This window comes from Mus musculus, chromosome 13 (assembly GCF_000001635.26).
Source record: "Mus musculus strain C57BL/6J chromosome 13, GRCm38.p6 C57BL/6J".
Classification (NCBI taxonomy): Eukaryota; Metazoa; Chordata; class Mammalia; order Rodentia; family Muridae; genus Mus; species Mus musculus.
Genome location: NC_000079.6, coordinates 109,903,505 through 109,930,452, shown reverse-complemented (window position 1 = coordinate 109,930,452; position 26,948 = coordinate 109,903,505). Strand labels below are relative to the sequence as shown.

Below are 26,948 nucleotides of genomic sequence, written 5' to 3'. Positions count from 1 at the left end.
CCTTGGGAAAATGTACACATTAGGTAAAATATATTCAAAAGAAGGTTGTCTGAATATTTTAAACATGTAGCCAGCAATGTATTTTCTCTTTGATTTCAAGTAGCCCATGCTCTTAAGATGAAGTTGCCATTAAGGACTACCTGACCATGTCAAAGTGGGGAGGGGTGGGCACTGCTTTCGGCTAGTGCGAGCCTCTCAGCAGACAGTACAGGACGTGCCAGCCACACTGAACATCTCTCAGTACAGTGAAGCACCAAGATGCTCATTTCCTGAAGACCACTGGGCAAACGAGACAGGAATCCACAGACCCATCGTCTACCTTACACGTAGACTGGTAGGATGACTACGTTGCTGGACATGGCAGCTGCGACATTCTCATGTTCATGCTACCTGCAGATATCTGCAGACTTGTCATGCAAATGATTTAGGTTTGCTGCAAGAATGAGGTAGCTGATGTACAATCATTCTGAGAATTTGTTTATATAATTCATCAAAATCGTCAGTTAGTGCAATAAAATAACCAAGGTTAAAAAGGCCACTGAAGAGATTCTCCTGTGCTGACTCCCCTGAATCGTGCTGTATCATAGCCTAGTCCCACACTCCTCTCTCCTCTTTGTCTACAACATAGAAGCATGGGTTGGAGAAGCCCTACATCACACGCCTGCCTCCCTACCAAGGCCTGCTGTGTTCCAAAGAAGGCAACGTTACATTTTAAAATATATATATGAGACAATATTTAAAGCAACTCCCTAAAGTATCCATCCCAGGAGAGCTAAAGGGAGGTAGGGGGTGGGGGCTGGGGGTGGGGGGGATTTCCAAAAGGCCATGTTCAAAGAGCCAACTAAGTTACAGCACAAAGACATTTTTGAAGAGTTAAAATTGTTACTTTTTTTTTCTTTTGGCTACTGCTAATAACAGTTTCAATCCCCGTGTGCTAAATTAATAACCACAAAAGTGGCCAGGAGTGCTTTTTCAACTTGGAGTTGCCTGATTAAAGAATGATATATTAATGCTTTTAACAAACATTTTAATTACAAGGTTAATTTCTGTCATTTTGAATAACTGTGTTTATTAAGCTATTTATAGACTATTTCCATGGGTAAGGAAGGATGGCTTTAAAAAAAAAAAAGAAACTAACAGAATGTCCCTTGCAACACCATTGCACCCCCAGTTGATTTAGGATGGGTGATGCAAAAGTGCCTCTTAATGAAAGCTCTGTGAAATTCTATTGAATCGGGTATGTAGCGATGTTTGAAAGTTATCTGTATTTTATGTTGATGAATTTCTTACTGGCTCTGTTCTACTCTAAATGGTTTAAAACCATTACAGCGAATCGTGGTTACAACTAGGAGGGAAGAAAGAGGAAGAGATTGCTCCGTGGATGTGTTTGAGATCTTTGTTCTCATTATGCACCAGTGTGTGTGTGTGTGTGTGTGTGTGTGTGTGTGTGTGCAGCATTTAAATCATAAAGCAAAGTCTAATTGCAGAGGTCTGAGTGTTGTATTCTGTGTTTTAGAATTCCAATTCTTCTCTTTATGGACTTTTAAGATGGTCAAGGATGCAAAATAAGTCATAAAACAAAGGAAGCCTTTACAAATTTAATCCTCTATAATTGTGTAATGCGACTGACCCTGATGGGTACATGACATGTCCTGTGTGCATGAAAAGATGCAATGCATCCAGCAGTAAGACAATGACTACAGTTTCCATCCCGGAATTCTGCTAACAATTATTTGGATATAGTACCCTGCCGGTGTGGGAAATATTGAGACCTATTTAAATGCATACTGCATTGGCTACTGTCTGCAGCATGAAATTCTAACAATCATTTGGATATGATGCCTTGCAGGTATGAGAGATATCAATATTAAGACCTGTTTAAATGAGTACTGCATTGGCTCTATAAAAATGAATCTTTCAGAACACATAAGACCAAATATCAATATTTGACTCCCTTAAAAGGTTAGGGGCAGCGTGTTAGTTAACACAGGCACTAAGCAGCCCAGCAAGCATTTTCCTACAAGGTAAGCCTTAAAAGTCTATATTTAGATGTGTATAGGCATTGTTCATAGTCATAATACTAACAAAAGTCATTAAAATGCCTCAAGGGGCTGGAATGGCTAAGAGAGGGAGTCTGGGGGAGAGTATGAGTATTTCTAGTATTGCTTTTTACTGCAATTTTAAAACAAGAAATGGCTAGCAATAAAAACATGAGATGCATTAAAAAAAAATCTGGACTATCCTAGAGATTTAGAGAGAAAGAAGAAATCCTAGCAAGCAAGACAGAGATAAGATCTCTCTAGCTTTCTTAGAATTCTAGTCAACCTCGACAGCAATCATGAAAGTTTGCTCCCCCAAGAAATGGAAAACCAACAGACAGAGCCTTCACTCTGAAAGTACTTAGCACAGCGGAATAGACAGATATCTTTGAAGAGATGAGCTGTGATTGGCTCATACATCCCAGGCTGAAATGATGCTTCCTTGGGGAGTGAGCCAGGGGTTTTCTCCTTCCTGCTTCAATCATGGAGGCAGAACTCAATGACAGCTTTACAGCAGGGCAGGTGAAAAGCAGGCTCAGCATCCTCATCACCTCATCAGCATCATCATCATCCTCATCACCTTACCAACTCCCTGAGATTAAAATCAAGCCCTGGTGTGAAGAAACTTTCTTACAGTTATCTCCAGATTAATCAATTTACACTATAATGAAAAGCATTCAAACAAATACATCATCTACAGCTTTAAAGACGAAGGTGGGAAAACAAAACATTATTTTCCACTTTCCACGTGAAGTCAAAACTAGCCCTCAAAGAGTTAGAACCCACACATCATCTGATAATATTTAAATGCAGCATGCTAATCAGAATTCATCAGTCACAGTAAGGAATTTGGTAGAATAATTTATTTGCAATTAAGTTATTTCACTGCCTTGCTATTTAGAACATAACTTAAATTTATAGAGGACAAACAGAAGGACCAATGCACATGCAAAACCTTTCTTAATACACAAAATACACCTGACACTCAGTTATACAATCTTATCTTCAGCAACAAAACACACTTCTTTCCCAGTTCATATCTAAGAGAAGAAATAAATTGCTCAGACACCGTTATAATTAGTTAAAATCCACCACTTGTTCAATGAAAGTAGACAGTTTTTATCGGCAAAATAAATCTTACCTTTATGTAGCCCCAAGACACTGACAATAAATAGTTTGCTTCAGGCATTTTTGATAGATTATGTGTCTATATGTGTATGTGCCAGCAAGTTCTAAAATGTGCTTCTCTTCAAACCGTGACTTCTACCAATTTCCACAAAGCCATTCAGGGTGTGGGAATTTAAATATTTTTGGTAATTAAGTATAAATAAGAAAGCATCGTATTATGATCCCATCCAGTCGTCTTCTCATTAAACACATGCCATTTGTAAAACTCCAAAATGGAACGGAATTCAGCAGCTATTCTGCATAAGGAATATCCATGTGATGGAGGAGCAGCTAAAGAGCTAAGGGTCTGCATCTTTCTCTCCCGAGCTCCAGGGCTTAATGAATAATGTATATCAAGATGCTTAGCTGTGAGAAAGACTAGTTCTGTCAAAGGCTACCAAATAAGGAACTGCGGGGGAAGCCGGGAAGAGTGACATGAAACCCCGCCCACAGAACCAACTATGCACCAATCACATTCCATCTCTGCTCTAGGAGGGCAGGGGGTACGGTTGAGGCTCAGTATGCTTCGTGATTGGTTGGCGAGGTGAGCCTCTGAAGGAAAAGAGGCTTTCCTTCCCACATGGTGAACGCCATTTAATAAAGGTCTCCCTGCAGCCTGTGAGATGAATGGGGCTTCCCCCTCACAGGGACGGATAACGACCACAAAACCATCAAGATCTGTAGACGTTTCTTAAATAAGCATTGCCAGTCTGTGTGGATTCTGATACCATCTCAATGCGCACAGTCTCTCTCAAATCCCAAACACGTGGCTTTCCTGGTGATAAAGGCAGCTTTGCTCCCTCCCCTGCCCAACACACAGGCACAATCATAATGAAATGCCACTGGTCCAGACTTCACAACCGAGAATGCATCCCTTCTCCTTGGGGAAGGCTGCGGTCAAAATCCTTTGTTTCTATTTTAATACCGTCACACTCTAAAACTTAACAAAGTCTAAAATATAAATCTGACTGAAGGAGGGCGGGAGTATCTGAAAGTTCATGGCTCTGTCTGGATATAGAATGCAGTTATGCATACAGATTCCAGTTTCTATATTCTGATCAGAAGAACATTTTTATCATCCCAGATGAAGCCGAGAAAGAACTGAATAGCTTTTAGGCATGCAGAGCTGAAACTGAGAGCAAGCCTACCTTGTTATCCTGAGGGCTAAAATGTACTGGACATTCTTGTGGGAAAGCCAACCTTTTCTATTCTGCTCGACATGGTATTATTCTGTGTAACTTTTATCCTAAGAGATCTTGTGGGTGAGAAACAAGAGAAATTCATTGCTCTTAGTCTATTGCAAAGTTCTGCATAAGGTCTATATTCTTGTCACTCTGTCCTTCTAGGACTCCCTGCCGTGGTTACTCTACAGCACCCTACATCATCTCTGCCTCCTGGTTACTCTATGGCGCCCACCCTGCCCCAGGCCTGCCTCAGTATTTTTCACCCTAACACCTGTCTAGCACAGCAGTCCTGCAATGTCCTTTTCCATAATTCCAGGTACTTTCAGCCAACTCCGTGCTGAAAATGCTAAATGGAAGACCCCAGAAATATTCTCAAGGTTTTAATAACACTGATGATAGCAGACTGTTGCTAATATTCTAGTGTATTTTTTATCTTTTTTTTTTTTTTACAAAATAGTTACAGTTTCACATAACTAAGAAAAAACATACAGCCTATATAGGGTTCTGTACTATCCACTTCGGCAGCAGGGGGCCCGGGAGAGAGGGAGAGCCTGAAACACACCCCAAGGGTGAGGGTGGTAAAACACATCCCAAGGGTGAGGGTGGGAAAGGCCTTCTCTGCCTCTGATATTACTATCAGGTCTTTTGCTGCTGGGGTTCTCAGACACTCATCACACCTTTGGGTTCATTTCCTACATTCCTCTAACCCCCAACCCCACTTCTCCACCAGAATAACCCAGCAGAACACCCCTCGCCTCTCCTCTGTCCTCCATTTTTCTTACCTTTGACATATCCTGCCTTATTTGAAGACACTTTGCACTCCCTCCCCAGGCCTGTTTCTGCGGGTTTCTCTGGCCATGCCTTTCTTTGCCTTCTGTTAAGGCTTCCACTCTGGCTGGCCACGGGCTGCTGCTTCGGGCCTACGCTTCTTCATGACGACTTCTCGCCTGAACTTCGGTACCACGTTTCCAAACTCACCATACTCTCCCATTTCAAATGTCCTGCCCTAACGTCACCTGGAACTTCTTCAAAACCGTGAACCGTTTTTCTATTTAAAGTAGTCCGTATAACTACTCCAACTGCAGTCACTGGGCCCGTGTTTCTTCCAGTGCCTCAGATGAAATCTGTGACTCTTTCTGTCCATTCAGTGGGTATCTCGTGTGAGTCACAAGCTATCAGGTGTTTAACATAAATCATCCAAGCGAATCCTTGAGTAACCCTAGGGTGTTCCCTTCCACCAGCCTACTCCTCTTCTTCGAAACATTGTGACCAGTCCTGTCTTCTGTAAGATACCATTTAATCTGGTCTGTTCCTTCCTGTCTCCACTCTCAACACGTTAATCCGAATCATCACAGAGGCGGAGAGCAGCTTCGGTGTCAACGCCCCTATCCCCCACTTCCACGCACAGTGAGACCTGGGTGGGAAAATGGTTTTCCCCACTGCACGCTGATACTCAGGATATGGATTTCAACTTGAACTTGAACGCCTTTAGTACCCAGCTTCTGCAACTGTGCGTCAGAACCCCACATGAGACTGAATGCAAGGTCACAAAGTTTTGCAACAGTACAACGTTTCTGAACACACAACAATAGAAAATCAAAATCAAGTGCACGATGAATCTGAGGCGTCTGGTGTCACCTGGGTTGTATATAATGTGACTTCATAGGACCCTGGCTAAGACTGCACGGTATGCATGCTCTGCACTGTGAGGTAACACCACAGAGCAATGCTGGAACAAATTTGGCTCAAATCAGGTTATATGTTATTAATTGCCAGGCTTTTACTCTGCACACAGTGAATCCAATTACACGAAACACACTTTATATTTTTCTGCCATTCTTGGCCAAGTTAACTATCAAATTGAGTAGCTTTGGGTTGTATTGCTAGTGATTTAGAAACTACTATTTGAGTTGCTGCCTTGAGTGGTCCTGCTTTTTAAGCCTTGCGACACATTTTGTGTGATTGAGATTAAAACACGATTTCCTTTTTTCAATTGCCCCTAACCACATTTCTGCCACGTTGTACTCTGTGTATTTATTATGCAAAGGGGTGTTGCTGTTAGTATTGAGGATTACAAAACTAAACGGCTGATCAACTCCAAATCACACTGAAGCGACTGTGCATCCTACAGTATCAAACAGCCACAACTTGACTCTGCATAAAAAATCAAACAATCAGATCCATCCACCAGCGTGCAGATTTATTTTATTCTTTAATAAGTTAGGGAAAACCTGTTAGGCACACCAAGAAATCATTTTACAATGCAGCTCTTTGTGATTATTATCAGTAAATTTTAGGTTAATACATTTATTTTATAGACCCATATGTTTAGGGTCACGTGAAGATTTCTCAGTCACAGGTCACAAGTGGGTTAAGTTTAAGAAGCCTCACTTTAGCATACAGTCCGAACTTCTAGGGTGCCCACTGCAGCAATTTAATCTGCATAGAAATACCCTAGCAAGCTGTAACATTCTACAGTGACACTGAGCTGGCCTTTGTGATCAAATGACTCTCTGACTGTGGCATCCAGATCACGGGAGGCCTTACACATTTCACCTTGCTGCTTGAACGTGCCACAGTGCCGATATGAAGGAGAGTCTGAGGAAGTCATGTGGACTTTGTGGAAGAGGAGAGGGACAGAGGGAACAGAGAGCAGCCCCAGGAAAATCTGCACACATTTCAGTTACTAACCAGGGGAGTTTTCAGAGGCTCACAGCCCGGGAACACCTGATCGCAACACACCCCAACACCCCCGACCTCACACCACAAGATAGGAAACACCTTTTGAGATAGGGCCATGAAAAGGTAATCAATGAACAACACACCTGGGCTGTAAAGAGAATAGCTGTCACACAGTCAGGAAGCCACAGACAGGGCTGGGATCTGAAATCAGACAGTGTGGCTTCACAGTACTCTCAAGTGACAGAGAGTAAAGTACCTCATAGCACTGCACACAGCAGGCAGTACTGCCTGTGTGTCGACGGAGGACGATCGATCGTATATGGAAGAGTCGAAGGCTGACTTAAAATGGGACAGCATTCAGTAGGGCAGGGAAGGGCTGGGGGAGGTGTACGTACGTGTGGGCGTGTCCCACGGGACTGGCTCTCACAGCACCTCAGACTCAGGGAGGTCGTCTTAGCAGCAGTAGTTTATCACACAGCACTCAGGAAACTGAAAACATCTGATCCTATATAACCAATCATATTCGTTTTATACCCTTCTACATAAAAATGAAAGACACAGAGGGAGATGTGTAGTAGCCAGGAATAAAGTCAATATTAAGTAGGTGCTTACATATACTGTTAACGCTTAGATTATATTGACAGATGAAAATGTGATTATTAATTCCTCCATACAGAATTCTGAGGCATAACTGAAATTCAGACGCTAAATTCAAATAGCTATCACAAACTAGGGAGCCTCTGTTTGTTTTTCAAGTGCCTTGAGATAGTTTTAGGGGGTGTCAATAACAACCCAGAATTCGTTTATAATCAATCCTTTAAATTATATAATTTAGAATTTACTTTCACATGATAAAAACTCTTTCCTGAGAAACTCTATTAAGAAAACCTGACCGCTAGTAGATCCACTGAATCTATTTGTATTTGGCGCCCCCTAGTGATAAACCACATGAATTTGACTTAACCAGCTCTGAGGCCCAGACTGGCATCACAGACAAAATGGGAGGGTTTGAATAGGGAACGAGACTAAACCAAAACATGACAAGGCAGAGGCCCAGAGAGATCAAATGTACCATTTCATAAGTGGTATCTGCTCTTGAGAGTATCATAAACATTTAAGACTGACCTTTAAGACCTAAGTCATCCTCTGAAACATCCAAGACTAAACCATGACCTGATTTTTTTCCCCCAAAATGACTTTATTTAAAACAGCAAATAAATACCCGAAACACTTATTTAGAAAGAGTCTGACACCGTACGTACTATGTCTGTTGAGGAGTTCCTGGAACCAAATTAACAGGAACCTAAGTTGATGTTTGTATTTTCATTTCTTGGCTAAGTGGATTGACTAAGACACATTAACATATGTGGTGGTTTGAATGAGAAACGAGAATATCACGCATAGGCACAGATTTCTGAATACTTGGTCCCCATGGGTGGTGGAGTTTGGGCTGTCTGAGCTTGTTTAGAGGTATGGCCTTGCTGAAGGAAGTCTATCCTAGGAGCAGGCTTGAGGTTTAAAAGCCACACAACTCTTCCTGGCCTCTCTCTGCTTCCTGCTTGCGGTTCCAGATAGGAGCCCTCAGTTTTCCTGCCCTTAGCCACAACACGTCTCTTCTGCCATAATGGAACACCGAGTCAAACAAAGCCTTCCTTCTACCGGTTGCCTTGGTCATGGTGTTTTACTGCAGCAAGAGAAGTGACAAATTCACACAGCGTTCTCCATTCATTGATACAGCTTGGATTCATATAGGCAGCTGTGTACATCCAAAGCTATTTTGTCAGCTTAGCTGAAATCACCATCATCACGGCTATCCCTAGCATGACACTGGCTTCACTGAGGAATAATCAATGCAACTGGCCAAAGGCCACATGAAGGGAGGCGTCTTTGCTTCTACGTGTGAACGGAGGAGGTCAGCCTGTCACCGGTGGCACATGGCATGATTTTATGCAAAGGATGTGCTACAGACTCCATCAGAGCAAACGCCGAACTGTTACAACTAATTAGCAAAAACCAACGCCTAAGAGGATGCTCTCGCTCCGCATCGAAAAGACAGACGATGCTCACTGGGTGCTGACTCTAGTCCATGTTCTAGATCTGCTGGCCAAACCCAACCATTCTCAGAAGCCGTGTGCTTTCCGAGTCTGGCCACTCTTGGGAAGTTTTGTCCCTACTCACCGGTCTGTTCTCTTTCTAGTCGGGGAGAATCTGCCTCCCATTTTTAGCACATGAACATTCCCCTCTCGTAAGACGGGTTTGGGTCTAAGGCAGAATTTCCCAGAATGCAATGTAAAGAACATCTATCTTGTAAAACACCTTCAGATGATGTCCACTGTGAAATTGTCATTTTAGACACAAAGCGAAGCATTTATGAAGGTTATATACATTAACATAGTCGAAAGATGTACTATGTATGGTATAAGAGCTATACTATGTAACCTGGTTTATATTTACCTTTTATTTAACATTTCCCAAACTAACTTTACTACTGAACCCTTCTTATGACCAGCAAGTAGCAACAGCCCACAGCACTGAAGTTTCATAGAGCACTCCTCCAAAAGTAACAGACTCCCCGCACTAGATACAAGTAATTTTTAATAGACATTCACTTACTATCTCCACAGATGACTGTTCAGTAGCTACCTAGGAGCGGAGAAGCAATAAAGCGGCAGACCAAGTAAGTAAACAAGTAAACAAACAAATAAACAAATGAGAAGAGGCCAAACATTAAAGTCAGGAAAGCTCCCCAGGTTGAGAACTGAGACGGGACGCAACGACCTAGAAAGAGACAATTGCAGTGCTGTTCAAGAAGTGTGTGCACAACCTGTCTATCAACTGGGAAGACATCAATGCGGGTCATGCAAAGGCTGGAGAAAGAGAGGGGGGTGGAAGATCAGGGAAGATTGGCTGATGGACAGCAGCAGGAGTTCTGGTGTACCCTACAGAGTATGCCATGTATTTCAGAAACCTAGAAGACAAGACGTGTTTTCACCACAAGGAAGTGCAAAAGAGGTGTATTTCACTTGATTTAAGGGTTTCATTAAGTAGGCATGTTTTGTAATATCACATGATGGTATCCTATTAGTACGTACAGTTTTTTTTTTGGTTTTATGTATCAATTAAACACAGTGTCCAATTTTAATAACTAAAGAAGACTTGAGGCAGAATCCACCATGCAGAATGAGGCCACGAGGGAGGACACAGAGGCATCCTGGAAGGCTCCGAGGAGATGGTTTATAATTTAAACCCGGCATGGTTTACATCTGTAACCTCTTCAGACAGGGGAAGAAAAGAAGCTCTGGGACAGAGAGAGTAGCCAGAACTTTACAAGGTGAACCCTGGGGTTAAAGAAAGGACCTACGGTGCAGACTTAGGTAGGTTTGAATGCTGCTAGCCCCGAGATGGAGATGGAGATGGAGATGGAGATGGAGATGGAGATGGAGATGGAGATGGAGATGGAGATGGAGATGGAGATGGAGATGGAGATGGAGGGGTCCTGGTGGGAGGCTTTGCAGGAGAATAAGGGCAAGCTAACCTCCCCTCCAGTAGCAATATGTAAGTGTGCAAAGATTCCATGTGCTTTTTAAGCATTCCAGGATCTTCCACCCCTCCCCCCTCCCCTACCCCCACATCCTTCTAGCGTTCTGGACTAGGAAGGCTGCCAGGGAATTCTGAAAAAGCCACCTTCAGATACTCCAAAGGCACCACATTAAAGCAGATTCATCGCTTTAAAACTTTTCTTGGTGTCTTTAGAGTAGTCCCGTAGAGAGGGCTTGTATAGACAATGTGTTGGTTTAAAATCCCACCTCACGTCACGGGGGATTAGGACTCTGAAAGGCTGACTCACTCAAGGTCACACAAAAAATAACTAAAGGTAGAATCTAGTGTCCACCAAGAGCAGTATGTTCATTAAGTTGTGTGCAATTTAAGTCTTTCAAGAATGAAGACTAAATAATAATACATTTTTAAAAGAATTATTTATTTATTGTATGTATATGAGTACACTGTAGCTGTCTTCAGACAAACCAGAAGAGGACATCGGATCCCATTACAGATGGTTGTGAGCCACCATGTGATTGCTGGGAATTGAACTCAGAACCTCTGGAAGAGCAGTCAGTGCTCTTAACTGCTGAGCCATTTAAAGTAGTATAATAATGGAAGTGAGGCATGGTGGTGACTCAAGGCTAGAATTCCTCCAGCATTCAATATAGTAATGCCGGAACTGTTAGGAGTCTGTGGCCAGCCTGGGATACATAGTTGCAGATCAGCCTTGGTTACAAAGTGAGACATTATCTCAAAAACAATAAGATCAGCTGGGAGAGCTCAACAGCCACAGAGGACACAGTTTAATAACAGTGTTTTCCTAGTTTGCTACCCTGACTGAGAACTGTGAAGTACACAAAGGTGTTGAGTGCAGACTCCTTTCGAGGCCCTCAGATGATTGCAGTGTGTCATTTAAGGGCTTTCGACACTGTGAGGAGGAACGTGAGAGCCCATGTGATGTGGGTAATTCAGCACAGCTCATGAAGCAGCAGCCAACCAGAGTTCAACGGGTAAGCTTTATCAGCAGCAGGACTATCTCCATCACACAGGAGACAATCAGACTAAGAATGGTATGCAGGGGCTGCAGAGATGGCTCGGCGGTTAAGAGCACTGTCTGCTCTTCCAGAGGTCCTGAGCTCGATTCCCAGCAACCACATGCTGGCTCACAACCGTCTGCAATGGAATCCAAGGCCCTCTTCTGCTGTGTCTGAAGACAGCTAGAGCAGTAGACTAACTCTCCTGAACAATGACTCTGGAAGTTCACTCCACTTGACTAAATGTGTATTAATTAGTATAACGAATACAACACTAACAGCATTGTTTAATTGGAGCTCTTTCTTGACATAGGGTTGTTTTTGGTTTTTTGGGTTTTTTTGTTTGTTTGTTTTGTTTTTTTTAAAGAACATAGCTCAGGGACGCATCTTATAAATGTTGCAACAGAAGGGAGCACTGACCCCCATCCATTTACGCCAAAAACACTGCAAGCATTATGAACAGTGATCAGTGGCTGAACAGGGACAATAACAGCCGTGGCTGTCACTTTCCTCTGGCAGCTCAGGGGAGTACTCACGCAAATCAGGGCCATGTAAACTTCTATTTGGGGACACTAAGGAAATAAAGCAAGCAGGTGGCATACAGAATTATCGGTTCTGATCATTCACGAAACTGCCTTCTAAAACTCACAGGGAAGCCTCATGAAACTAAAACTGTGTATATATGAACGGCATTTCTCCTCACTGCTGTGGAGAGTGCAGTCAACATACGTGAGCAAGTATCTCGGCAGTAGCATTCGGAGTTCTTTGGGTATACGTCCAGGGGGAGAGCTAGGTCAGCCGACTGATCTATTTCTAGCTTTGTGCGGAATCTCCATTCCTATATGGTTGCCAGCTTGCACTTCCATCAACAACGAGTGGGGCTCCCTATTCGTCTTATTTTTGTTATACGTATTTGTGTTTATGGCCCGCGTGCATGTCCATTAATGTAAGTGAGCTGGCTCCTGAGAGGTCGGTCCTTGGGTCCTTTGAAGCTGTGGTTACAGGTGTCTGTGAGAGACATAACACAGGTGCTGGGCCCTGCATTCTGGTCCTCTGGAAGAAGTGAAAGTGTTCTTGAGCCTGAGCCATCTCTGCATTCCGACCATTTGTTTTCTCATTCTTAGTGCTGATTACGGAAGGTGTGCAGGGTAATTCTATGTGGTCATACACCTCACTGCGATTTCCCACAGACAGACTTGACTGAGAGATTGTCCAACATCCCCCACCCACCGTTGGCCTCTCTTCCTAATACTGAATCACCAGCATGTCACCGTCTGTCACCGTCTGGGTTGAGAATCCCACCTCTCCGGCTGCCGGCCTCCTGTTCCTCCACACCTTCGTCTTCCTGCCTTCATCCATTCCTTTCATGTCGTTTCTAACCTGTTCCCTTCTCCCCTTGCTGCCTAGCTCTCTGATTCAACTCGTTTCGGGTCTTTCCACTCAAGATGTCCCTGGCTCTTAAGTACTTTTCTAAAATCACTGCTGCTGTTTTCCTTACAATCAAACGTAAGAGTCCCTCGAGGGTCTCGGGGTGACAAGTGGCTTAGACTGGCAAATAGGGCAGCCCAGAGTGCTGCCTAATCTATAGGTCTGGTGTCTGCCTCTGGCCCTACAACTAGATTCTCTCTTCCAGTCTTTCACTTCCAGAAACACCGTTAGCCTCCCACCTCCACAGACAACCAACAGCACAGTCTATAAGCACGCCCCCTTCCTCCCTGCACTGTCTAACCACTCCACTCCTTCTTACCTACATAATCCCTAGATGCTCAAATCAACTTCCGTAGTAATTCTGGGACGCTCCCCAATCATCCTGCTCCCCTGGGTGGAATCAATGATCTTTGAACTTCTCTACAAGGAGATGAAGTTGTCTATTGTTCATTAGCACACAATGACTTGCTCCTATGGCCAGCCATATTTTCCATAGTATGTCTGCATGTTTGGTAGTGGTATGCTTTCATATAAGCACTCATACACAAAAAACTCCCTTTTCACATAGGAACCTTGGAGATGGTCCCTAAGAACAAGGCTAAAAATATCCCTCACTGAGAAACTAAAAACTGCATCTCACTGTTGGCAGTCACAAGGCATAGAACATACCCAGTCCTTACTAAAACCTTTTACCCACAAACGTGGTATAGTGGGGAGATGGTGACAGATCATCCCAAGTAACAAAGACACGCAAACTGCAAATGTCATTCAAAGGTGACTTGAATAAAGACCAAAACCAAGGGCAGGTCTAGCATTAAAAAGTTTGGATTCACTTAGAGATAAAGGCCTTGACAAGTAACAGAGGGCTGTTTTTTTGTTTTTGTTTTTGTTCTTTTTTTTTAAAAAAAAAAAAAAAACAAAACCTCTTCTACCTCAGTGAAATTAATTAGGTAAACCTCTAAGGAGAAAGATTTTTAGAATTAAAAACAAACAAACAAACAAACAAACAAACACCCAGCAGCCTTTGACTAAGAAGCCCAAGTGTGATTTCTCTGCTAAGTGGCTGACAGTAAGTAGAAAATGGATCATTTACCTAAATGGTGACTCTTTTTCAACCCCTATGACAACTGCACCACTAGGGAATTTCTTGTCGCTGGCCATGGCTAGTGTCAGACTCATGACCAAACCCTCATCACTGAGCTGGCACCAGATTCAAGGTCATCGCTCTTGCACTCCTGTTTTCTCAGCTGGATTGTCATGTCATGTCTGTGAAAGAAAGGCTTCACGTTTAGTTCTCGTTTCAACTTCTACCAGGAAGGATAGCTAGCATCCTTGTTGATTTTTTGGTACTTCCTTAGCCACAGTCTTAGTGGCTTGCACAGAACCTAGTGCCTTGGAAATCATCCCCGAAAGAGGGAAAAAAAAAATCAAAGAAAAAGAAAAAGAAAAAGGGCCAACCCTGGAACCCCAGAGTGAAGCTCTCCAAGGGCTCCCTTTCCTGTGGCTGCCTTCGTGCACAATCGCCCTGGGTGACCAGTGTTAACTGGTCAGTTTAAATAAAAATATGCTATCACAGGGTGCTAGGCTACCGAACTAAAACTAAAGTCAACAAACTCAGTGAGCACTGCATACTGGAGAGAGCTGAGGCCCCATAAATCACTGCGACTGGGTATCAGGATTTCAAAGGCACCCTGGAAGCTTCCCCCGCGCCTGTTGACTCTAGCTCCGGTTGCAATGGGTCACCTATACAGCAGCATATAAAGTTGACCTTTTAAGTTTAAAAATAGTTGCAGTGCCATCCCTACTAAAGATAGTCCCTGGGGCCTCCATGTGCAGGCTTCTGCTTTTAACAAGTCCTAAGAGGTGGGTTATATATGTTTCAACTGACATAGAAGACAGGCTCAGAGAGACAGGAACAATTTAATTATCCAAGGTCACATCTCTAGTGTGGGGTACATTTTTATCAGAATGTAGGGGACATCAGAATGGTGAAAAGGGTCACTGGCACCTGCCCCTCCATTCCACTGGAGCATCTAGGAGCAGCTGACAGCCCCCGTTCCTAGGACCCACCCATACTTCTTGTGACCTGGTTTCTTCCATCCTTTTGCAGCTCGCTCCCTACTATGCCCATGCCTCTTCAACTTCCTTCACTCCCAAACAACGCGTTCCTCAGGGGGGTGGCCCAGCGGCTGGATTGCATAAACTACCCATGCTGCTACTGGGCTAGGACTCAAGGAGGTCACAGGTGAAGGAGGTGACACCAGCTTGGAGTGCTAAAGAGGCTGAGCCTCGTGAAATACACCCGTGGCCATAAATTTCACTCTCCTGTCAGTCCCACCCCTCCTCCCACACCCATAGCTGACTGTCCTTCCTTAGATCTTTGCACCCTTTGGCTGACCTGTCTGGGATTTCTTTTTTCCTTCCAGGCTGTCCCAATCTCTCATGACAACTGCATTTCACCACAGGAGCCCCAAGGCTGGAGTGAGAAAGGGGGGCAGGGACACCACCTGATCAGTTTTGCCTCCAGCCAGAGTCTTGACCCCAGGTCAGCTGGAACTACTCCTCAGTGACACTCCATAGATAAGCTCTCTACCCTACTTTTCTGCAGTTTTCATCTATTACCCCAACTCAGGAATCCAGAGCCTTATTTCCTTTTGTCCCAACTAGAAAAAACCAAAAAACCAAAAACCCAAAACCCAGCTCCAAGCCAACTTATAGTAGGGCTAATTTTAAAATCCTAAGGCTGCTTACACCTTTCCTGAACTGTCTGCTGCCACAAACTCCACCATCAGCCAGGTTTTATCCCATGTTATTCCTAAATTCTCAGCCAACTTGCGCCTCAAGCTTTCGCTACACGGTCCTACCCGAGGCCCTCCCATAAAGATCGGGCTGCCTTAAGTCCAACTCTTGCAAAGAGCTAGAGCTCGAGGTAGTTCCGTTCCCATCCGACACGACTTAGACAAGAAGGGAGCAGAACAAGATGTCCTAGGCTCACGATGTACCATCCTTTGGTAAGTAGGGGATCCCCTTCTGGGAATTAACACGTTGCTGATGTCACTTTAAACGGTCATTAAATGTCTGTGCATACTTTCAGAGTGTAGTCTGAGAACACGTATGGCTCTCCCTCTATCCATCTGTGGATTGTGGTAGAAAAGTTTCTAACACACAGTGCATTGGCTCCAGGACGACACCAGATATCCCAGCTGGAGGTGTGTGAGCAAACACACAAAAGTGGTTCCCATTACATAACTGTGCGGGACTTTTCTAACTAGCTATGGCGGAAGTCATATGTGCTGAAAGGACAGTGTAAAAAGACGTGCCAGGAAGACCAAAGAGCGGGAAGTTTTTTGCCCACTGGATCTGACTCTTCCCGTAGAGAACAGCACTGCAGCTCTCTGAACTCATGGACTTTTTGACTGTCCCCCTCTGTGCCCTTCAACCACTAACAACACATGGAAAAACTCAGCTCTGGGTCCAACAACTCCCAGATAAACCAATCTTCTCTTGACGTGTAATGAGAAATAAGTCTATTTCTAGAGGCTTCTTTATGACGTCTCAAAACTCATCTCTACTTACACTGTGCAGAACTAAGGGGACTACACCGAGAACATCAAGTATGAAGCCAGAGAACAGAAAGTCAACAGTTGACAGCAAAGATGATGGTAATCCTCCTCATTTGATCACAACTTAATTTTTGAAGTCGATTTGAAATATTAAAAATATAAAAATAAAAAACTATGGCTCATGAAGCTTAACCCTCAGCCAAAGAAAGGAATACACTCCAAATTTGTCTTAATTTTTAAAATACTTGTTCAACAGAATTATAGCTTAGCCTCTTGTGAAATGAGTTTTTCTCATACATAACAGAGTGATGTAAATGCCTCGGCAAATACTTATATGAATACTTTTTATTAAAAACAGAAAGCATCTCTAAATTGGAAAGTAATTTTGTTAAATTTTTTTTGCTACAAATTTCACTACGGTTATATGGTTCATTTTCTCCCCTAAAATTTAAAAACAAAACAAGACAAACCTAGCCAATATAAAATAGAAGCATCCTGGACAAAGAACGTATTTGTTTTCTAAGCACTGGAGCTGGCATAAAGGTATTCAGTAATTACTAAGAAGTGAGCTTTAAAAAATATGTATAATTCAGTATATATAATTCCTTAAAAATAATCATTTTTGTATGATCAAATATTTTTTTTCCTCTGCAGCTTTACCACTGTGGGGGAAATGTCTGTTGTTCTGTAGTCAGTTTGGATCAGAATGATCAGATAAAATTAAAAAGAAAATTAAGGCAAGAAGTCCACTTTAATAGGCACCCCTCTGAACAATTTGAAGCATACTTCTTTACGATGTCTTTATTCCCCTTTAAGACCGAAACAGTGCAACAAGAGCGCTGCTGTGAACAGGCACAGTAGCCTTGAGAGTCAGCTTCCTGAAGGGTGGCAGAGGGCCACATCCATTGGTGTGAATGTATTCCAATATGGCAGTTACATCTTAGACTGGTTGCTATGGATACATCCCCATCACAGCTGTGTTCTCCATACCCTAGACCTGTTTATGACAGGCCAAAGTCCTTCCTATTAGTGTGCCTACATCTATCTGCACAGCACACTGTTGCCAGCAATAAGAGCTAGGGGCTGTCACCATAGGGCTGGCTGTGCTGCAGGCCAGAGATGCTAATGGGAGCTAAAGCACACGTGCTGGGCAAAACTTCCCAGAATTCCATCCAACAGACACGTCCAAAACACATATCATGTTTTCACAAGCTAGTGGGGGAAAACTTCCCAACAAACCCCTTTCAGTTGGAATAATAAGCTGATAAGGAGAATGCTAATAATCAAATAGTCACGCAAGGAAACACAGGGAAGCCGCTTCCATGACCTGCACGGTTTTGCCGATGCATGATAAAATGCTTAATTGAACCAACTTAAGACTAATTTAGAATATGTAACATTGCGTTATGTTATAGTGAGATTCCTAGTGAGAATCGCTCAGGGTTCTACTAATGAAAGGAAAAGCAGGCATTCTAGAGCTCGACTTTCCAATCGGAAGTGAAAAATGACATTTGCAGTATCCAATGCCTCTTGCTAGGTCTCACTTTACGTGAACACCTACACAGGGGCACATGGATGCTGCGTGTTGGATAAATGAACTATGGGAAGCCTTGTCGCCAGAATAAAACAGCAGCAAGTCATGTTAAGAGGTTGGGAAAATCACACAGAAAGGTCTTTGCAAGGTCAAAGAAAGAAAAGCCTCACAGGCAATTAGGAAAGCTGGAGGCTGAGGAGGGAGGTCTGGAGGGAATTGGAGTAAAACAGGCTTGATAGAGGAGGCAGCATTCAGATGTGCCTAGGAGGCTGGAGGTTTTAAACCACTTTGTTTTAGAACATGTTTACTCACAGGAATCGTGCACAGACAAGTTAAAAGTCCTGTCTGCTCCACACTCGATTTCTCCTGTCTCTGACACTTCACACTGGTTGCAATTATAATTGCTGCAGTAATCTAACACACACTGACGACTCGGGGTCCCTTTGCCCCTAGGACATGTCTGTTTTCTGTCCCAGGGGCCCACCTAGGACAACATGTCACAGTACCAGGCCACAGCTCTTCTCGCTTGAGAGAGTTTCCTACGTTTTCCTCATTGGTGGTAATTAACCTTAAAAAGTTCTGAGGAATGCTGACCTGGTATTCTGTAAAATGTTGCAAACTTCAATTTGTCTGATAAACATATTCCTGCGATTAGACTGGGGCCATGTTCCCAGTATGAGGCTAACAGATGCAAAGAGCCATTTTTATCAGATCATATCAAGGATATATGGTCAATATGGCTCACAACTGCCAGTGGGGGACTTGACAACCTGGCCAAGGCAGGGCTCGTCAGTATTCACTGCAGGGTCAAGTCCCCCCATCCCCCACCCACCCAGTTCATACTACGCTATGTGGAAGGAAATTGTTGTTCAGTCTCCATATTTTGGGGCTAGGGAGTGGAGTTCTCCCTTCTCATGGGGAGAACGTACAACAGTGACTCGGAGGGAGTGTTCCTGCCCACAAGTTTGTCTATGCCCCATATCATTTGCTCAGCTGGGGTTTTTGTTTTGTTGTTGTTGTTGTTGTTATTGTTTCCAGAATGGGTTATGTGTATTTGTTTTATAATTTGGGTCATAACCTAATCTCACATTTTCTTGCTCAAATTGTTCCAGCTCAGGCCACGGGGTGTTCTTTCGGTGTACTCTTGCATCAGGCTGGTATGTCCTCATCGGGGGAGTTCTGTGTGTGTGATCACGTCCTTCCTATCTGGCACTGTAAGACGCTCCAGGCTCTTCTTGTATATTCCCTGCCTGAATATAGAAGCAACTATCTCTCTAAGCGATCCCAATCCCCTACTATATGCGATATCACAAATCAAAGTTTAAGTGCTAAGTGTGCCCATGATAAGGGGTACGGGTGCTTGGCACTCCTCTCTTCTGACGAGGCAAGGGAATATTTGTGCCATACTCGATTGATTAAGATATTATAAAGTGGAATGGTGGGCTGTGTTCTGAACGTGCTTTTTTGAGCATTAAATAGTAACAAGAAGTGGTGTGCCTGGGTACTTCCAGTGTCGTTGGAAGGAGAGATGCCTTTATTTCTAGGGGAAACTGGATAGGCTAATCTCTGCTACTGCTTTATGCATTTTTTGCCAGAAAAAGCTCAGAGTTTAAGGCATTTAAACAACAACAGCAAACAAACAACAATGAAAACTCCATGTTAGATTTTTTTAAAGGATCTATTTGTAAAATTATGGAAAGAAGCAAAAGGTGTGAACTCCCGGAAAGCAAATGGAAAAACAAGATCCTGGCTTTGTAAAGGTCATGGGAGGAGACAAGAGAAAAGGAGCCATTACAATAATTCCACTGGGTTAGGAGCAGTTATCGCCAGCCCTCTGGAAGACACACATCGGAAGGATCAGGACGGCAGCAGACCCCTACCTAATGTACCACCCTCAAAGAAAAACTCTTTTAGGAATGGGAAAAAAAATGATGGGACACGTTCAGGACCAACTATGTTCCTGACTCTGCCTACAAAAATTCATGAAGTCATCCTGGCATCTATAGCAAAGCAGACGCACAAAAGTAATGAGGTCCAATTTATGCTAGCAAAAGGCAGAGGGTGAATCCAGCCAGACAACCCCAGGGGCCACTGGGGTTCCCAGACGAGGCAGGGGGATCCCAGAGTGGAAAACTGTCTTGCAGAAGTGTATCGTATTCTCCTCTAGGGGAGAAATCTCATTGGTAGCAGAGAAAGAAAATCCTAGTTTAAACCCAACATGCTCAATTGCAACAGAACTGCAACATTCTCTTATTGCTGTTAGATGACAAGACCCAGCATCCGTTTGAGGTGAGCAAAATGTGAGGACCTCGGGTGCAAGTCTTCTCGCTTTGTCACCTGCCAATTGTAATACAGATGAGAGAAATACAGCTGTCACCACTTAATGTCAAGCATTCCAGGGGGCACTTTTTGAAATTGCTTTGAACCAAAACTTAACATATAACGCCACACATCAAATCGCATGGGAATCACAAAGTTGGAACAGCACTAACATAGACTACACTTTTGAAGGGAACAGAAATAATACAGTCTTATGTTCCTACAAGGAATACAATGCTGGGTTCTCCTAAGCTCAGTTTTTCCTATGGATACATATAACATATGGAGTGCTCAAGGTACTCTCTGCATCATGCTGGACTTTGTGTGCATTGTAGCATATGCTCTCTCTCTCCTTCCTTTCCTCTCTTCTTCCCTCTTCCTCCCCTTTCTCAATATTATCCCTTCTCTCCCTATACCCCTTCCCCAGTGCCTCCATATTACAGGCTAGGCTTGACTTATCTATGAAGTGGTGAGTGACCTTGAACTACTGCTCCTTCGGTCCTCTTCCCAAGTGCTAGGATTACAGGCATGTACCCTGCAGCCCTGTTTATGCTGTGCAAGGGGTTGAACCCAGGGGCTTCATGAATACTCGGCAGGCACTCACTCTACCGAGTGTCCTAGTTCCCTAGCCCAGCATCCCAATCGGATTGCCCTTCTCACTGCTGTGTTTACAAATGAAGACACTGAGCTTTGGGAAGGCAAGGCTTGCTGCCCAAATTATTAGGGAGCAAACAGGCAGAGCTGGAATCTGAAACCAAGTTCCCCTGACGACAAACATCTATGTTCTTTCCACTCTGCAGAGCTGCTGTAAGCACTAATAGTGCGTGCGCCGGGCCAGGCCAGCAAGTAAACGCCACTCATCTGCCTTACATAGAAAGTTCAGCAAAAATATTTCCAAAAGCCAAGAATACTGAACAATAACAAAAGAAAAAAACATTTGGTATTTTCCACGGGACAAGATCATAAACCCACTATTACATTAGCTGCTGTGTCCAATTTAACTAATATCCTAGTGAATATCACGGATGTGTCTGCCCTTTAAGAAAGTCTCTAGGTCCATCACCCAACTGTTGGAGTGAAGAAACTGTTTTCCTATTCCTGACATCCCTTCAAAGCATCGTCTCCTGGCCTTGGTTGTGGGGAAGGAGGGAAGCTTGAATCATGCTAAGGACACTCACTCTTTTATCCAACTAAGCCTTAACATTTTGATTGTTTTTAAAAAAGGGCGGGATAGTTCATACTCTACCATAGAAGCTACCATTTTCCTATAAATCAAATTGATTGACTGATGATAGCTGAAAGCATTCTCTTAGTAATTGATTTATTTAATGAAACATAGAAGCAAGGGGTGAGGGGTCAGTTTATGCGAGCCAACACAGAAAGCTGACACAGGAACGGAACCAATGACACTGTTGGCTTTTTTCCCTGTAGTCTCTCATGTCTTGCTACATTATAAACAAAGACCTTACATGTCAATGAAGTGAAAATCCTTATAGCAATGTTTCCAGACCAGAGAGATGCACATACTCACACACTCACACACACACACAGATGTGTGCAAAACTTAAAGCATTTTAAGCAAGTGTTTTGTTTTGTTTTTCTATTACTACTTATAAGCAAAGAGAGAATTTTTTTCTAGCTGTGGTACTATATTTTATGTTTTTATCTTTTATGTGAGGCTCTAGAGACAAAAAAAAAAGAACAAAAAAAGCAAACAAACAAAAAAAAAAGCTTTCCCAAATCTACCTTTATTAAGAAGTTGGAAACATAAGACACCAAACTCAAAATATCAAGAAGCCAAGTTCCCAGCTTCTATGGCTATACAAGAGCTTTTCTCTTAAAATTTATATATTTATTGAGGCATATATATGTATATATATGAACTCTTAAGAATCCTCTTTTTTATGTTTTAACAGCTAAAACTATTTTAATTGTCACTACTTAAAATGTCTCTTGCAACTAACTTAGCTTCCTTCATAATGGGATTTCGGTCCTTCTGAGTTCCCTTATACTTTTGTGGGGCAGGGCTGGAATATCTTAAGTTTCAGCTACAGCTGTGAACAACCCATCTTCCTTCCTGCAAACCTCCTGGCCGGAAGAAAACCGTTATCTGAAGTCAACAGCAAGTGCTAGCCTGTGCTATGCGCTGGCACCCATACGGCAGCAGGGGGAGCCAGTGGGAAAATAGTTGAGAAGAACCAGGCTCCAGAAGAGAAGCTTAATTTGTTCTCAAAGCAGAGGAAGAGAGCAGCAATGGACCAAAAAGACAAACTAAGACTAACAGAGAACGCGTCACTACGTGTGCAAAGCCGATGTGGGTGCCTTTGAAGGGAGCCACGGAAAAACCTTAAGTCTTTGCAAAGGATGCTCGAATCCCAATTTCAAGACCAAGTTACAGTTCGCTGGAAAGCCCAGTGCTTTTCAAGAGTGCTGAGCTACCAAACTGCCCCCAAAATGTGAGAGCAGACACAAGCTAGTATTTTTAGATTGATATGTTTTAGGGCTATTTCAAAAGGATTTCATTTTTCTCCTGCAAGCATCACTGATCTTACATGGAAGACGCAGTAAAATGAGCATTATTAGATCATGAGAGGGTTGTTGCAAGGTTGGAACAGAAATTTCTTTGAACCCCGGGGACCAGACTTCTGCCGGCTCTCATGCAGACACCTCCCAACCCTTATCTGACCCCTTTGGGGTGTGTGTGTGACCAGAAACACCATGAAAGTATCTTAAAGTATTTTACTTTGAAAGTATTTTAGCTTTGCAAAATCTGTATAGAAGGACAGCAATGTGCCCCCCAGACTCATACATATGTATGTCTTGAAGGCTAGCAAGGCCTATATTTCCAGCTACAGTATAGCAGAAAAACACCTCATTCTATCTGGAATTTAAATGTGAACTTAAGAAATGCCTGGACATCTCCTTAGAACCTCAAACTATTCTAGCTATTTGTGGATGATAAAGACATATTACAAAAATCTATGACACATAGAATTTCTACCAAAAATTACTCTTGTGCAGTAAACTAATAAAATCGAATATTTCAGACAAAAAAAGGAACTCAAGAAAACTTGACCCCAAACTCTTATATTGCCCTTTCAAAATGGTTATTGTTATGCCTCAGATTATACTAAAGGAAAGTGTAGCTTAAAAAGTTTACATTATGATTTTTTTTAATAACTCAGTGAAGAAGAGAATAAAACACAGAGTGAACTTCTAGGTCTGTCCGCCTCTAAAGCGCTGAGGCCTCACTGAAATTGCCCTCAATTGCTGGTTCCGGGGTAGGGGATGGGGGTGGGGAGGGAAATCTGTACAACTCTTAGGCAGATTAATGTGCATTTGAGAGTAAATGCTGTAGATGTAATCACTCAAATTAAATGCCATCTGGAATCTCTTACGCCTCCAATACAAGCATCTAGCATGTGTTACAGCCACCCCTTGCCTTGGCCAAGATTTCAACCATATTCTTGTCCTGAGCAAGCAGTCTGTGTACACTGTGACAGCAACACAGAAAATATGTTGTCTGCTAGACATCACCTTAAAGCTACTAATCATTGCCAATTTCTTTTTATTGAGATCTTTTAACTATATGAATTCTCTGTTAGCAGGCTTAAAGATCTGGCTTCCCCGCTTTCTGCCTGCCAAATCACCTCCATAATAGATCCTGTCTGTTATCAGTTTAAAAAAAATCTAGACGTCTTATTCGTGCATTATTGTGTTTTTAATATTAGGAAAAAAATGTTTAAAACTTCCACAGAGGAGAATACTATCCTGATATTTCAAGGCAAAAGAAAAATGAGTCGATTGCATTAACTGAATATAGGGCAATAAATTTATCAACCAAGAAGTAACTTGCCAGACTCATTCACTCAGATATAATAGCCCAAGGAAGCTGTTCACATTGCCAGCCAAAATGAAGGCAGGCTGTCTCTCCCAGCCCTTGGTTGACCAGTTGTTCCAACACATTTTATCACTGGGTGGAAGTGGCTTGTTTATTAAGTAGAAGGCTGACGTTACAACCACTCTCAGGAACTTTTCTTTTTTCTCTAAGCTAACTTTCTCATCTCTGAAAGGGGCTCAAGGGTTTAGGAATGAGTGGATTCATAAGGCAATGAATGGCTTTGACGCTAAAACTTCAAGCAATAGTTAACTGGGCAAACGTACTTAGTATTTATAATATATAATGTACAATATTATATATGTAAGTAATAATATTTAATGTGTCATGTTAATGATCCTTTGACCACCAGGCATCAGCACAGCTGAATGCATTTTGAAGAATTGCAAAATTTGAAGAATTGTGAAGAACTCTTCCTTTATCTCACTTCAGCCAAATTAACCCACCTCCCATAGGATCCTGTAGTAGCTATTACAAAGTCTGAAAACTTTTTTCAATGAAGATTTTTTTTCTTTTTCTTTTTTTAAAAAAGACACAGCCCTGTCTAATTTGGTGCCTATAAAAGACAGGCATTATTTTGAGCAATCCCTGTGACATAAAGTTTTCAGTCTAAAACACAGACATAAGTCACTTCACAGTTTAAGTCACGATGCTGTTCGATCTCACATCAATTATTAAACTCAAATGCAGGTTTCACCATCGAGAATATGGATTTTAGGGAAAGTGCATGCAAAGTGTGGTCAAATTATGTTGAAAGTATTGTCAAATGAGGCTGAAATAACAGGCAAATGCATGTATCTGGCCAAGGGGCTTTCAGAGTTTGATCTGTCTCTTGCCACATTTATACAAGAGATACGAGAACACGGGCTTACCGATAACGGCCCGCTCAGCGCTTAAGACACTGGACATATTCAGCATGTGTCTTCTGCTTTATAAAGCAAATTATAAAAAGATAAGGTTATATTTTAACAAATGTCACAGCTTGTTAGTCCTAGGAGAACAATGGCACTCAATGCTGCTTCTCGGAGGTAATAGTCCTAGTAGAAAGCAGTAACTGTCATTGGAATGAAGAGCCGAGCTGAATTTAGAAATGAGGCCCAGATGACCACAGGGGGAAAAATAAAAGGGCAAGAATGCAGATTTGATTATCAATATGGTACAAACCGGTGAGCTAGTACTTTTGGGGAGCCCGGTTAGTTAAAGGCCAACTTTTCACTTCAGCAACAATGCTAACTCTATGAAAAGTGTTCTGGATACAACAATCCCATGGCTGCCTGACAAGCTAAGGCATATATATATATATATATATTCTGCATGAGAAATAAAGCAGGTGGGAAAGAAACCATGCTGAGCAAACAGAACCAAAAAAAGAAAGCATCATTCACCGACAGACAGGGATACAAGAGGCAAAATGTCACCACCCTCTTGACCTTGTAAAGAGGTGTCCAAAACTACAAGAACCGTCTACAGAGACAACTCCTTCTAACTGCCACAGATCCTGATTGACTCGTTCGGCCGTTTGCATCAAATACGTAGAAGCCTCCTTCCCTGGCCCCTAGGCCACCCGGTCATTAAAAAACACATAATCTCAATTATTTCTTTGCATAGCCGAAGACGTAAAACACATGATTTTGTTGTTTTACATGTAACTCTGGAAGTATTCTACCTTATCTCCCAAGCTGCTTAACAGCTGCCTGATGCTGAAGGTTACTTCATTAATTGCCAAGACCAGCAGCGCTTTGGCACACATGACACAAATGCCCAGCTGAAGCCTAGTGGCGGCTAAATGACCTCAGAAACCTGGACCTGTTCTCCAAGACCGAAGGAGACAAAGGCAGCATAAGACCCTCCGAACTTTGTTCTCTGCAGATGGTACATACAGGGAACAGAATATTTAAAGGCTCCATCCTCCCAAGGTACCCTGAGAACCAGAGAAATGGGAGTGAGGGTTGCAAGTTCAGTGAACTCTTCAGAGTTTCAGCGAGGTAGGAGGTGGCGTCCTGGTGCCTTCACTGAGTCCTGCAACGCTTTTTTCCAACAAGCAATCTTAAGCAGTGCCTTTGATGATATGCAACGCCACCACCAGACCCTACTGGGTTTCTGCTTCAAGGGCAAAATGTCACTCTAAGGACCCTTCGTCCTAGGGATACTCGAACTCTGCCAAAGTTGGTTTTGCAAATAAAATGTTTAATCTACCTGAAGAGAGGTGTGCAAACAGGAACCTCCCTCCAGAGGAGCAGAACAGCTAACTTGCAGTCAACGTGACAAAATTTTCTCTGTATTTCCCCAGGTCACAGGGATCGGTGATTCCCCAGCGTGGGAAACAGCAGTCTAGCCGCGTCACTGACACCAGAACCAGAACAGGGGCTTACCTTGTTGGAGGCCATCTCACTGACGGAGTGCCTGGTCTGCAGGGTCTCTAGCTGGTCCAGACACCAGTCCAGCTCCTCCAGGGTCTCGCTGGCCAGTTTCTGGTAGGCCTCCTCTGCGAAGAGACAGGGAAAGGAGGACTCAGTTCGTAAGCGCTTCACGGGACCACCAGCGAGTTCAAAGGGGG

At 43.0% G+C, this 26,948-nt stretch overlaps 1 protein-coding gene and 1 non-coding gene across 9 annotated transcripts in view; both read right to left on the bottom strand.

The window, feature by feature from the left end:
• Pde4d (phosphodiesterase 4D, cAMP specific) overlaps positions 1-26,948 on the bottom strand; it is a 1,301,793-nt gene that overhangs the window by 25,517 nt on the left and 1,249,328 nt on the right. For 7 of the 8 annotated variants that reach the window (NM_011056.3, XM_006517643.2, XM_006517644.3 and 4 more), the window contains one exon: positions 26,764-26,876. In NM_011056.3, coding sequence (NP_035186.1) covers positions 26,764-26,876 — 113 coding nt within the window. Of the gene's footprint in view, positions 1-3,180; positions 4,756-26,763; positions 26,877-26,948 lie in introns of those variants that run through there. The other variant, XM_006517648.4, reaches the window with a different exon arrangement.
• Positions 26,565-26,644, bottom strand: Mir1904 (microRNA 1904). Its single transcript, NR_035442.1, has one exon. It is a non-coding gene; the product is annotated as a microRNA 1904 (primary transcript).